Below are 15279 nucleotides of genomic sequence, written 5' to 3' on the forward strand. Positions count from 1 at the left end.
TCTAAATATATTTTGATTTTAAAATAAAAAAACAGGGGTATACTTTTTTCGGTATAGAACAACCCTAGGGGGTGAGAGCATTAAATTTCCGACTTTACTTTTTTTTGGACCACCCTAGTGTACATACATATATGTAATTACACATTTTTATTATTTTGTTTGACTAAAATTCAAGGATTTCCCAAGGGTAAAAGTAATTGTAATAATTAAGTGCATATATAGTATGTACATACATAGTATTTAAATGAAGTCATGTTTTTCTTTTCCCAATTCCCACATACATAAATACATATGTGTAGACATAAAATGGCGCTCAACTAAATAGCACACTTTTATTCTTTTGCAATATCCACAATGTTTTATGTGATACATTAATTTTGTATAAAAAAGTAGTATGAGTCAAAGTTTAAACTTTGTGTACAGTTCAGGAAAATTTAACAAATATCAAAAAAAAATCATAAAAATTATAATTTTTTCCGATTTTTTATAAAATTATAGGTTATTCAGTTATGTAGCTTGTTAAATTTTAGTACAATAATGTGCAGGTTTGAAAGTTCAGAAAATGCTGTTGATTTTAGAGAATTTTTTTGTCGAACATACGCAACACCTTTGACAAATATTTCAAAACTACACATCATTATAGTAAAATTTAATCGACTACAAAACAGCATACCCAAAATATTTTACATTTTTTTAAATTTTTTAAATTTTTCTGTACTGTAAACAAAGTTTTTAACTTTGCCTTTTATGGTTTACGTTATATTTTTATAAAAAATTAACGAAAAAAATATGTCTCATAAAACATTGTGAATGTTGTAATAAATAAAAGTGTGCTATTTTGGTGGGCGCCACAGTAACTAACTCATACATATGTAACTAATTCATACATATGTAACTAATTCATGCATATGTACATATTATATATACAATTGGTCGCTTAGTCCGAAAACCTGCTGGTACCGTATTTTGAATTCTTGTGTTTTGATCAAGTAAAAAATAGTCGATCAACAAAGCTAACAATATCTGCACAATCCGGTAACCACCAGAACGAACATATATATACACTGGTGTAAAAATAGATAGGAGCACGACATTTTAAAAAGTTTTGGCTATTTTAAAATTTGTTTGTTTATTATTTATTAAGTTTTATAAATGTTCCACTCATTATCTAACAAAAACCATATAAATTCATATTTCGAAATTTGTGAAAAAAATTCAAGTATACAGTATTATAGCCCATTAAATTTTAGTACAATATGTTCCAATGGAAGTGGCTAAGAATTCGCTTTGATTACTAATAATTACACGGGAATGCTCAACCTCGTCAGAAGGCAGAGCAGGTATTTTCACGAGGACCGACAATAGAAGGTATGATCGAAATTAAATGTCATTCTCGTAGTTTTGTTCCCAAGAACGCTTTAAAACCAAAACCGAAATGAGAACAAAAATGTCGAGAACGTTCTCAACAGGATTTATGAAACAAACAAAATTATGCAAATAAAGTTAACGAAAGACTTAAGAAACGAACTTTTCTTGCACATAAAAAAATGCTCCATAAATAAACAGTTCACCCTAACAATAAACGAGCTTGAAGTTGGAATTATCCAGCTTTCCTCTGGCTTAGAATGAACCTTCGTGGCTCTCATTGAAGCGATTTTTGATCTCAACACGCAGATGCCTTGTCATTCTTAACATAAGTTCCCAAAACTTTTGTTCTCTAGCAGAACGTTCCACAGACTTTTATTCTTATTTGATCCTCCTTGAAAACGTTCTCGAAATGTTCGTTCTTGTTTTTATTTTCATCCTGTTCTTCTTGAGAACGTTTCCGGGAGTTTTGTTAGCATTTTGCTCTTTATGGAAACGTTGCCGTTGTTCCCGTTAAACTGCTCCCAATACTTTTGCTTCCATTTGCTCTTTTGTGGCAACGTTGTTGATACAATATCCACTATATGTGTGTATATTAATCAAGGAATGAAACCGAAACCCAAACCGAAACCTTAACCGTTTAAAACCGTTTCGTTTTTCAAAACCGAAACCGAAACCGTAACCGTTATCTCGACCTGAAAAGGAACGATACCGAAACCATTTCAATCACAGGTTTCAATCGGTTTCTAGAAATTTACAAAAATAATAAATAAAAATTTCTTTGAAATAAATGATTTATTTAACCAAAGTCAGCAACATTTTGCTAAAAGTCTTGTTAAGTAGTAAATAACTTTTCGCAAAAATCTGCTGATGACTTTGTTGTTGTGAATCGATTAATTATATTTAAGTAGTTTCTTTCCCGTACGCAATGCGAGATCCCGCGTGTGCCCAAAATAGCCCAGAAATCATGCCTGTACTCAACAAAATGGGTAATAGAGAGCGAAAATTTGAGCGTATTCGATCGTAAGTGTATTCTTCTTCCTGCCCGAAACAGCCCGAAATTTTCTCCGAGTAAAAATGGATAAAGTGTCAAAGTGCATATCAGCTTTATTGTGTTTACATGTTGCCTGCATTTACTTGGTGCTTTTAAGGAAAAGTGAATGGCCTGTTGATGTATTTTCAGTCTATGTACTTAAAATCAAATTTGTGAAACCAAAATTCAATTTCCAAGTGTTTGCATTTAATACCATGTTCTGACCGACAACCAAAACATTTTTCCTTCATTTTCTTTTCATTTACAACCTTTAACTTTCATTCTTATTTTGCTTTGGCCCGGCAATTAACAATAAATCCGAAATGGCGTATTAAAGATGATAAAATATGACTTCCACTTCGATAAATAATCGAAAAAAACTAGTGAAGACACCGATTGGAATGAGTGGAAGTTTTAGGTCGAAAACCAGTTTTAGCAACGAAAACATGTTTCCGATGTCGGTCAGAACATGGTATAAGTGACAAAAACAAGAACAACGTGAATCAGCTGTTTCTCGACTTGTGGGCACGAAATGTGGGTTTTTGCGTTTCCGTACTTCTGAACTTTGTTCCATTTTTGAAAGAAAATGTTTCTCTTATTCTCTAATTACCAAATCCGGTCTGGATTGTTAGGGAAAGAACCTAGTGTTGATATTATCAGTGAACTGTAATTTTAGATTTTCTTTCCTCAACGTTTAAGACATTGTGATTTAAATAATATCAACGAAATTTCTGTGAAAAACCGAAACCGGAACGAAACCGAAACCAAAACCGAAATAAATTTTGAAGAACGAAACCAAAACCGAAACCGAAACACTTGGCAAAACCGAAACCCAAACCGGAACGTTATTTTGAATCGGTTTCATTCCTTGATATTAATCAGCTGATTAAACGACGAGTGGTATGTTCACGTCTGTTATAATCCGAAATATGAATTTTTACGTGACGAGTTGCTCGTTCGCGACTACCACGATTCGAGCCAAGATTTCTTTATTTCGGCGAAAAATGTCTCTTACATGATTATTTTGGAACACGATGGAAAAATAAGGCATCTTAGATTTAAGTATGCATATGAATATAATTTTTTACCAAAAATTAATAAACGTTTAAGACCAAGATAATAAATGTCTAAGGACTTTTTAATTTCAAAAATATGATTAATTCCAAAAATTATTTTAAAAATTCAATGAAATGTATTTAGAATAAAAATAGAAGGACCTTCTTTAGAATTAAATAAATAAAATTTTTGAATTCACAAGGACGAATGGCAATTTTTCAAGCTGATAAAGTTAGAAGAATGAAATTCGTGGATATTATCGAGTTTACATACACTTATAAGTCCTTATATACCAAAAAATTATGTACACTTAAATTCTACAGAATTTCCTCTTTAATTTGATACCCATATTTATTTTCTAAGCTCATTTCACTGAGTTTTTTAAATCATTGACGTCAGAATTGAATTAATGACGTCAGAATTAACAACTAAAAACGCAATTTTACTATATTTGGCCCATGCTTTCACGAATATAATGATATTTGTGTTTAAAATTTAATATCGCGTGGTGTTATATGTATAATGAGCTAGACATTTATAAAGAAATATTAATTATGAAATAAAAAAGGAAATACTGGTTAAGAAAAGGAGTGTCTATCATGCCATCAGTGCAAATTATAAATCCCGAAAATCCTGGGATTATTTGCCACAAATTCCGGGATTAACATTCCTAATATGTACAATGTATATACACTAATGATCGCTTGTATTTTAAAAGTCCAAGTTTCTTCTCTGTTCATACTTACATACACACTCTGCAGTGAAAAATTATCATTTGATAAAATAACCAATTTGTCGTTAGCTTTAATAAATACCTCACTTTTAATTAACTAGAACTAAACCAATTTAAAGTGAGACGTGCAGACGTAATCGGCCGTTTTTTTTTTTTAACCAAGTCTCTATTTAAATAGCTCCATACAAAAATTACTTTGAATACATTTCACCGATAGTTTTTCGAATTCCGGCAAATAAAATGAAGATCGAAATTCCGTAATTTAATTAAAGTTAGATTTAAGCTAACATAAATTCCTGCAGGTTATGTACAAATGTGTGTACATGTGGAAGAGGAATTGCTATATTATTTTATAACTAAATACTTGTTTGCGAAAGCCTGACGAGATACCGTGATGAGTTAAATTTTTCACACTACTCGTTGCAGAGATCATATCTCTCTTCAATCTTCTTCTCACAGTACTCTTATACAAACCTCATTTTTACGTTCATACATACATACATATCTATGTATGTAAAAATGTAAGTCGGTGAGTTTGCAATGTGCACTGAGTCAGAGAGCTTTTGCCGGCAAGCAAATATGTATTTACAAACCCCACTGGAAAACCAAAAAAAAAAAAATTTCAAGCTACGTGCTAGATCGTGCTAAGAAACGAACTAGCCCAACAGAGCCCAACCAGTTCAACAGTAGCGAAATGTACTTTTACTTTGTACTTTTTATTGTTCTTTTTCAAACTACATATTGCTGGTTTAGGGTGAAAAGTTCCTGCCAAGCCCACTTTTTCCAAAAACCTATGTATATTTTGTTGAAAGAAGCATGAACAATTAAAAATGCATCGTTTTCTGAAAATCGAACTACCAATTTTACTTTTAACGGTTTCTATGATATGCGAATCTGCTAAGTCGAAAATATTCACAGAAATTGTCCCAAAGAATAAAATGTTTGTATTAGAAATATATATGTAAGGTGACGAAATTAGAAATGGTGCGAAACTAAAGAAAAAGGGATGGAGGACGTACTATAGTAGATCTCGTCTGATGAACTTAGGACTAGTTCGGAACTATCCAAAGAGGGATGCAGCGACGGGCTTGTTTACTTTAAATAGATATTAGTATGACAGTTTTCTTGTTCAAACACGATTTCTTTCTGCACTTCGCAGAAGCTTTTTCATAGTTTGGAAATGCAAAACCAAAATTTATAATAACATTTTAACATCTTAGGGCCGTTTGGAATCTAACCAATAACAGCGAGCACCTCTGCAAACCCAACTACAGCCAAGGGTATGTAAACGTGCATTTCTTACAAACATTTAAACAAATTTAATTTCAAATTTTCTTTGAAAATAATTTAAAATCGTACACACGGAAAACTCAGAAATATTGAAAAAATTATGATACGTTTTTCATCTGTCGCTTTTAGAACTGATTCGGATATATAGATTTTAGAACTAGTTCGGAACTATCGAGAAAGGGATTCAACTTGGGGCAATTGAGACTTCCTAGCACATCGCAATGTTAAATTCGACAGTTGCTAGCATGCAGGAGAGAATTAACGCGCCCTAATCATGGTTCTAAAATCTCTAGTAAAGAAGCAGTTCGGCATTAGTGCGTTTTCCGACAGGGTGACTCTGCACAAACACATTTAAATATAAAACAATGTTGGGGGGATAAACGTGTGAATGCACATGCATAAGTATATATAAGTATTTATACATATACATAAATACATATTTCCATTTCAGTTGCCGGTTGGCGTTTATATACATATGTAAATGTGTAAATAAAAATGAATCAATTCAAAAGTTTTAGTTTTTGAAATTAAGCGCTAGTTATGTCCATATGTTTTATTGCCTTTTCAGCAAAAGCTGGAACAAAATTTTGTTGTAACTTGTTGGAAAAATCTAAAGTGAAAAAAGTCTCTTGCCCATATGATTAACATAAGCTAAGAAAAAGTTGTTCGCGTTTTCTGGCGAACGAGCAATTTTGAGTTATGATGCTTTATAAGACATTGTGAGATATATATTTTAGTATGTACATGATGTATGACTCTGATATGTATCCCGTATTGGCGGTGCGTCAAAAGCTTTATAAAGTGTTCAAAAGCCAAAGCCAGTTTAGTTAGTCTTTTGCCCTGCTGTTGTGCGGTTATTACTAAGTGGATTTTTGGAAAGCAAGTGAGTTTATGTAGTGGTTTTCTAATGGATTTCTATCGTGTAAAAAACAAATAAAAAATAAAATAAATGTGTATGTAGTATATAAAATTATAATTGCCAAATTTTTTAGAAAAATCTAGTGCTGACGTTATACTTTTCGTCAGGGCTCTTGTACTTATGTACATGCGGGTACATACATACATATACATATGTATGTACATAGCGAGCGCTAACCGTAAAAAAAAACGTAAGCGAAATTTTTTCAACATTTTTCTTTTTTAAGCAGAAATTTATCTAAAAAGAAAGTCTTGAAGAAAAAATTAGCTTAGGTTCTATTCGCGGTTAGGGCCCGATATGAAGTACATACATATACATAGTGCTCCAAATTGTTAATATTTCAAATTGATTTTGTAGTCTGAGATGAATTTAGTAAAATATCGAGTTTTATTAGAACTTATGTGATTTTGCCTTTGTATTTGTGAATTCAATAATTTTGCGAAAAAAGATGTATGTACATATCCCCATATTTATGTATGTATGTATGTACTTTAGGGTGGTCCAAAAAGAGTAAAGTCGGAATTTTAATGCTCTCGCCCCCATATTTAGTTTTTCGATCGAAAAATATTGGTTTTTAAGAATTCTATACCATCTATATGAAAAGTTGTTTTTTCCCATATAAAATATATGGACAACTTTAAGCGCTTTGAGTGACCTCTAAATATTTTGTGATTTCAAAATAAAAAATAGGGGTATAATTTTTTCCGGTATAGAAGAATCCTAGAGGGCGAGAGCATAAAAAGCCTGACCTTGCTTTTTCGCATGCCCTTGCCTTTTTGGACCACCCTAATGATGCATAATTCCCCGCATGAGAAGAGAAAATTAATATGTATGTATGTATGTACAATGTAGATTCTACATACTTGCGGCGTTTAGAGAGTAATAAATTGAAAACTTTAAAGTTCTCTCCTAGAAAACCCGCTTTTGGAGTTGCGGCAGTCCTTTAGTAAATGATCGGTATGTGCAGATGCACATTAGGGTGGTCCAAAAATACACAGTAAATCGACTTTTTGGAGTGCAATGAAAAAAGAAAGGCTATGTTCAGAAATATATCACAAAGCATCAGTCTTTTATTTCTAAACTGTAATTTATGGAAATCAATTATTTGCGCAACTAAAGGTGAAATTAGTGGTGACATATTATAACGCCATAGTCATAACCATAACCGTAACCACATTATCTAATATCGGTTACACCGGTTAACAAACATTTTTTTTTCTTTCGGTTTCTGTTCTCATGCTTAGATTCTCATTCCAAACATTCTTAAACTCAACAGTAGATCACATTAAAATATGTACATCAAATTAAAGGTACTAACTTGTATTCTCTTAATAATATAAATTTATTTTGCATTAGGTATGAAGTTTTGTTCAAAAATGTTATTTTATGAAAGAACAAAAGTTTTTTAGTATTTTTAGGCGCAAAATTAAAAAAAAGCATATAAATTATGTACGTCAAATGAAAGACAAATAATTTGCTTTTATTTTGTCATCGTTAGTTTTTGCATCGGTTATTTAGCTCATCAGATATTAAGGTTTCAAAAAATCATAAAAATTTAATTCAACCTTTCATATCTTCTGTATACTTTTGCGCCAAATAATTTTGGCACAGTTGAAGTCAGCGTGAAAAGTTCTATGGAGTCACATTTTTGGTTTTTGCATAGCTAAATGGTTCATATTCTACACTTATGCCAAAACGTTGGTTGTGAAGAATATTTTTTTTTTGAACGTCTGGCAACACGTTCTTACTCGCACCTAAGATATCAGCTGATTATAGTTATGGCGGAAAACCAAAATTCAATTGGTCGCTGTGGTTATGGCAGTGGCATTATGGTATAGCACCACCAATCGAATGAAGTGTTGGCCATAAGGTTGGTTGGAACAGCTGTTTTAAATGGTTATGGTTATGTCACCACTAATTTAATCTTAAATTCCAATTCGGCAATCAACCGTGGTTTCCATCAATTATAGTTTAGAAATAAAAGACTGGTGTTATGGCTTGATGCATTTCTGAACAAAGCGAAATCCATGTATTTTACACGGTTAATATAAATTTGTTCGTATATACATATATAATCTATGATCGAATAATAATACTTATTATTAATATTAAAAAAATTTACTTTATATTGCATATTTAATTTTTAAGTTTTATTGATTAAAAAACGAGCCCCTTATTTACTATATTCTCCACTTGTATGGGTGGCTGAAATAACACCACCCTATTGTACATACATTAACACATAAATGAAAAATAGAGAATACATCCATACATAGCTTCAAAAGATTTTAGAGAATAGATAAGCGGTAATTGCAGTTGATAATTTATCATCAGCTCGTATGTACATGCGTTGGCGAAAATGTAAAAAGGGAAGAGACATTTAGCAATTTTGAGCTATTTTACATTAGGGGTATTGACGATCCGGTGCATATTTTGAAGAATGCACTTAAAGTATTAGAATAAGAATATCATTTATATAACAACTATTTTTTCTCTCCCTTTTCAATAGATTAAATACTTCAAAGAAACATGGTGGATTTCTACTACCTACCTGGTTCTGCACCTTGTCGTTCAGTGCTTCTGACTGCCAAGAGCCTTGGTATTGAACTGAACAAGAAATTATTGAACTTGCAAGCTGGTGAACATTTGACTCCGGAATTTTTGAAAATCAACCCGCAGCACACCATTCCCACATTGGTGGACAATGGCTTTGCGCTTTGGGAGTCGCGTGCCATTTTAGTTTACTTGGTCGAGAAATATGGCAAGGATGACTCATTGTTCCCCAAAGACCCCAAGAAGCAAGCTGTCGTCAATCAGCGGCTATACTTTGATATGGGCACTCTATACAAATCATTCGCCGACTACTATTACCCACAGATCTTCGCTAAGCAATCCGCTGATCCTGAATTGTATAAAAAGATAGAAACTGCTTTTGATTTCTTGAACACATTCCTAGAAGGCAACAAATATGTGGCTGGTGATAAATTGACCGTAGCTGATTTAGCAATTCTCTCTACGGTTTCCACATTCGACGGCGCTGGCTTTGATATCAGCAAGTACCCTAATGTTGCTAAATGGTACGAAACTGCAAAGAAACTACCTGGATGGGAAGAGAACTGGGAAGGTGTTTTGGAATTCAAGAAATTTTTCGATTAGGCAGTTTGTTAACATAGTGTTAAGACTTAGATATGTATGTGCATATGTATTTGTGTTTCGTTGTATTACATTTACGTTTTGTGTAAATTGTAAGTAATCATAAATACCAACATTATTTTAAAAATAAAAATCGCCACTCATTTAAAAAACTAAAACATTTACATTATTTCAAAGTTAAAGTGCTATAGGATCAAAGATGTGCACACTGGCACATAAATACACAGAGGGGTCAATGATGCAGGCAAAACAGGTGCGGACACGGAATTAAATCTTCTATTGCAATTGGCAGTGGGCAGACAGTTTTTCAGGCAGTAGTGCTAGCAAGCCTCAAACGGTTTAAAAGTTAATATATCAGACGGTAAAGCGGCCACCAATAGCTTGTTAAATAGGTTAATACCTTCAATGTTCGCATTGGTATGTATCGATTTTTTTCAGCTCTTGGCAACGAGGAACACATAACACCCTCTTTGGTACAGAAAATTGCGTTTTAGTTCTTTTCGGTTCCTCCGCGACATCACGACTCTTAACGAACTGCATATCGTTACCTTAATATAGAAAGACCCCTAATTCATTTTCTATAAAATTACAGTGTTGTACAAAAGACTGAATTCACTGAGTTTCAGTGTTTCGAAGAAAATTTCAATTTAATAACTTTACGTTTTAAAACTATGTACTCTATATAGGAAAAAATCGTTCCTTCCTATATTAATTCAATTCCGTATATTAATTCACCTCAATATTTCTTGAAATTTTCATATTTTTCTTATTAAAGCACGTCCTTTAAGCTAACGAAAACCATCACGTGACTCAATTTAATACATCAAAAACTTACCTAGGTGAACTTATTTGGTAATGACACCAGTCCCTTCGGGTTATTACACTGAACCAAAAATCCATCCTTACTTCAGGGTCGAAAATTCTTCCGAATGAGTAAAAAATTCTCCCGAATGTGTAACTTTTCTTTGGAATGTGTAAAAACGTTCACGAAAATATGAAACTGTGCATGTAATCTATCATTTTGAAAAAATGTTGGGCATGAAAAGAGGATAAAACTTCTTTAGTGCTATGATGACACAAAGTGACGGTAAGTTCACCAGTGCGTCAAGAGTACCATAGACCACTCAAAAAATTCAAGTGAAATAAATAGGCTATCAAGCAACCATTTTGGTTCCTTACTGTCGAAGCCAGATAAATTTTCGTGGACCCTTACTTACAACTCGTGGACCCCATATTTTTTTCACGCCAACGTAGACCCCTGTCGAGGTAACCATGGACCCCTAGGGGTCCACCTGGACCACTTTGAGAATCACTGCTTTAAAATAAAAAATGTTATTGTTTTTAAATGCTACTGAATTTTCACTCTCATTTGGTACCAATATTATTATTCTACATTGCACCGATTTTTTTAAAAAGTTTTTTGAATTGATCATATCTTTAAAATTGCAAAGTCCTTTGAAAAAAAAATCCTGGCGTCGGCTCTAAGGCATGCAGTTCAATGCTCGCGTAGGTTTTTAAGGATTCAGGCAGAAACGAATCAGTATGTCGTGTGCGGTGTTCATATGGGCTCTACTCAGAGCGGTCGGCTTTCTCCTTTGCTGTGATGTTGGCAATTGATTCCCTGCTGGTCACACCTTCTACCACCACGGTTCTATCATTTGCGCCAGGTCTGTGCATATGATATGTCCTTTTCCGTGAGTTGTCTGCAGGAAATCGCAAATAAAACTAAATATGATTTATATATACTTGGTGTAGTGACAATGGGCTGTCCACTAACCCAACCAAGGCTAGTATTGTGCTCTTTACTAGAAGGAGTATTTACATAGGTATAATCTTATAAAATAAACTTTTATGGAAGTCTCACGTTGAGAAAAAGACCTCCAATGCCTTAATACTTTTTGCATGAATTATATGTAATTTCGAAAGCTGGAAATATTATCTCAACTGATCTGGACTACGAAATCGCAGTTCAGACCGCCATACTCTTTTCTTGATCATGGAGGGGAAACAAACAACGTTCGTACGTTGTGGCCCTCAAATTTATACTTTTCGCCACAATTTCTAGTTGTGCTTTCAGGCATGCGAGTTGTACAAAAACCCAATCATGATCTTAACGTTGTATAGTAAAATTTATGTTTTTTTTTTGACATTTTCTGAACACAAGTGTAATCCGTAGTTCCCTTATGGAGTCATCAACATCAACGTTTTTCTTTAATTTCCACTATGTCGACAATAAGATGCTGACCTCTTTACAAGGTCTTTTGTCATTTCCGTCTAGCTTTTGTGTTCTGTGTGGATCATTTCATGCTTTTTCATGCGAAGCTGTGAGACAGCTTCAGCTGCCGAAAACATTTATATTTCCTTCAGTTTTATATTCAACAGATCGCCTGCAAAGTCTTGGATCCGTGAAGCCCTTCATTTATGAATTTTTATAGTTGAAAGGGCGCTTGCTCTGTTATAGTTTTAATAATCCTTTACGTTCTTAAAAAGGTTTTAAGTGCAATTTTAATAACTTTGCCAAACACATAATGAGGCTACGCGTTCTGGTGCCTATTCAAGTGAATCAAAAAAGGAAGTAGTTGATAAATAAATAATGGAATAAAATCAAAAGTAATTAAGGTGTTTTCCTCAATTTCATTACTCTTCTTCAAAATTAATAATTAGTAAAAACGAGGTTAAAAATAAACTTATCCGATGCCCCAAATATAAACTTGGATCTTGAGGGAAATGTGTGTACCTATTCAAATGAAGTGGGGTGTAATTGAAATTTAACTTCATAAAATATTTGAGTCTTTAGTGTGGACGAGAAAAAAAGAGAAAATCATTCCAGTTCAGAAATACATATCGAGCCCTAACCGCCAAAATAACGTAAGCGACATTTTTTTCAAAATTTTCTTTTTGATGCAGAAATGTATCTAGATGCTCTAGGAATATTTCTGCATCAAAAAGAAAATTTTGAAAAAAATGTCGCTTACGTTATTTTGGCGGTTAGGGCTCGATATACATATATATTTTTTTCGTGTGATATTTCCGAGAAATGTTATTCGAGAGAACTTTTAATCAGTGTCAGACCAAAGAATCTGCACAAAGTGCCCAATAAAACTTTAAATTTGTTTTTTTTTTTTAATATTCCTGTAAGCTCAGTATTCAAATGCATAACACCGTGCAACACAATCCAAAAATTTTCAAAACTCACGAAATAATCAATATACTCATGAAACTATGGGCCAGATATAGTAAACTGCGTTTTTAAAATGACTTTCAAGTTTCAAAAATATGATTAATTCAATAAAATAATATGGATACCAATTGAAAGAGAAAATTCTGTAAAATAAAAAAAAATTTATTAATTTCGACTCACAACGACGAATACTAACAAGGTTAGAAGGGGGAGATTAGAGGATGTGGTCGTGTGTATATTAGTTCTTAACACAAAATTTTTTCAAAAATACATATTAAAAATTTTCAAAGATATTCAAGGATAAAATAGCGCTTTTTCAGTACCTACTCATCCTAAGGCATCAAAAAATGTAAACTTTTTTAATTCTGCAGAATTTTCTTTTTTACATGATACCCATGTTGTTATTCTACATTTCACTGAGGTTTTTAAATAACTTTTTTGAATTAATCACATCTCTAAAATTTCAAAATCCTTTTAAGAAAACCTGATATCAGAAAGAAAATCAAAAAAACGTAGTTTTACTACATATTTTTGGCTTGGTTTCACGAATATATGGATTTTTTTCCTGTAAAATTGACTGTCACAAGGTGCGATCCACAACCGATAATCTTAAATATTTATAAATATATATTTTGTATTAAGTGTGAAATAAAAAACTTTAAATCAGAAAATAAAATGGTATTGTGTTATAAGTTCAAAGAAAAAAAATAATACTTTACGAAGGGGGAGATGTATTCCTGATGTATATCCCTACTTTCCCCTGCTAGCTACGTCACAGTATTTGAATTTCGGGCCAGGCTTTATGAAAAATTTGTATGAAAAAACAAAAATAAGAGGCAAGGTTCGAAGTTATAGTTGTATGCCGCTGTGTCTCGATTCCAATTTTCCTGAGCTCGAAGATACGATGTATTACCTGTATAGTTGTTTTTCCAAAAAAAGCTCTTCACAAAAAATGGCCTCAAACTCAAATACAATTAATTAATTTATTTTTCTTTTTCTTGACATATGATGCGATTCCAGCAAACAGCGTTATGCACATAAATATGCACATAAATACATACTAAATCATTTGAATAAATTTATAACTTAGAAAATGTGTGCGTAAATGTTAAAAACGTCATGCAAAAACTATCCGCTTAATTACCCTGTATATTTAATGCCAATTCATGATATGAAGTAATGAGGTGTTGATAGCTTATAACTGCTACAAGTTAGCTGTTTTGTTTTAGTTCAATTTGTCTGAGGTTATTATGCAAATCTCACACTTAATTAATTGTATTACAATGCAAGTTTCTTAATGAGACAGTAGCATCGAAAGGAAAGTCCAGCGTAGAATAATGAATACGAAGAAATAATATAAAATGAAAGGAAATAAAATAAAATAATATAAAATAAAACTAAACTCAATAAATACAAATAGTCCTTTGATTCTCAGTGCTATTATTTTTTAATGGCCTTATTCATAAAAACTAAAGTAGGTTTAAAAAGCTCTATAAATTGGCATTTCTATATACATATTTTTCAATCTATAAACTTTTTATTTTTTATGAATAGGGCTCTAAATTTTCTTCCATAAAAAAAGAAACTTTTTTCTCTTGCCTTCGCTAGGACCGTTTAAACATAGCACTGTCCCAATAATTTCGTCCACCACTATTGACTGTGGCATTAGCAACGTTCTCAAGCTACATACCTTTGACAAAGCTATCTACTTGCACACTTGTTGTTAATGACTACACATGCAGTCTCCTTTTACCTGTGTAGCGATAAGGAAAGATAAGTGCAAAGCGATCGAATGGCGATGCAGAAGAAAGGATACCTGCAACACGTGCACAGTATTTACATGTAAGGACGTAAATTCAACAGGATTAACTCAAGATAACAACAACGCAAAAGGACGAAGGTTATTTAAATTTCACAGACAGTCCTTGGAAGTGAGTTATACCTGAAAATTACGCGGAAGTACGCGCGGATATTTCCAGTTCAAACATTTAAAATGTGCCTAAGATTTTCAGGCTGGATATGCAAGTTGTTAAATAGACTAAGTGTGGTACCTCCACAAGCAGTCGTTTTAAAACTCTAGAAGCAGCACATTCATTTAAAAACGAGTACTCCGATCGATTGGTGAAAAATGGCAAATTTAACATTTGTTCGTTGTCTGGCATTTATGATTCTCATTGGAGTGAGAATTGTGTTTGCGGTGCCACTCGACGCCGCAACGAATACGCCTTCCTCACAGCCTGGAGCCGATACAGCGCAAATAACAACAGATCTGAAAAGCAGCAATCAAAGTATATCTTCACCCGCACAACAGCCCGAACTTGAAGCTGCAACTAGCGAACAGAAACAAATACCTGCATCTGTATGTTTATACTATTTACTGCATTTAGCCAATTAGTTGATATAAAACTGAACCATTAAAATTTATTTTTAGATGTCACCAAACGCTGATAATTCGGGCAATGGCAATCTCGATTCCTCTGCCGCCGCCAATTCCATGTACGCCGGCTTTCTTACACCGGAAGCCATTCAACAGTATATTAGCCAGTTTG

General features: G+C 33.0%; 2 protein-coding genes across 2 annotated transcripts in view; both read left to right on the forward strand.

Annotated features, from left to right (window-relative positions):
• The first annotated feature begins 6272 nt into the window (after window positions 1-6272).
• Window positions 6273-9709, forward strand: LOC118737513 (glutathione S-transferase 1-1-like). The gene is made up of 2 exons (XM_036468066.1): window positions 6273-6360; window positions 8906-9709. Exon 2 carries the CDS (start codon window positions 8926-8928, stop codon window positions 9550-9552), a length of 627 nt encoding a protein of 208 aa, XP_036323959.1. The 5' UTR covers window positions 6273-6360; window positions 8906-8925; the 3' UTR covers window positions 9553-9709.
• A 4764-nt stretch (window positions 9710-14473) lies between these two features.
• Window positions 14474-15279, forward strand: part of LOC118738203 — a 924-nt gene continuing 118 nt past the window's right edge. The window contains exons 1-2 of the mRNA XM_036469127.1: window positions 14474-15089; window positions 15162-15274. Of these exons, the coding sequence (XP_036325020.1) occupies window positions 14859-15089; window positions 15162-15274 (344 nt within the window). The 5' untranslated portion in view covers window positions 14474-14858. The remainder of the gene's footprint in view (window positions 15090-15161; window positions 15275-15279) is intronic.

The sequence above is a fragment of the Rhagoletis pomonella genome, unplaced genomic scaffold, assembly GCF_013731165.1.
Source record: "Rhagoletis pomonella isolate Grant_MI unplaced genomic scaffold, Rhpom_1.0 Rhpom_scaffold_00004, whole genome shotgun sequence".
Lineage (NCBI taxonomy): Eukaryota > Metazoa > Arthropoda > Insecta > Diptera > Tephritidae > Rhagoletis > Rhagoletis pomonella.

Coding starts and splice junctions, on each gene's coding strand:
- LOC118737513 (XM_036468066.1), top strand. CDS start 8,926: ATGGTGGATTTCTACTACCTACCTGGTTCTGCACCTTGTCGTTCAGTG.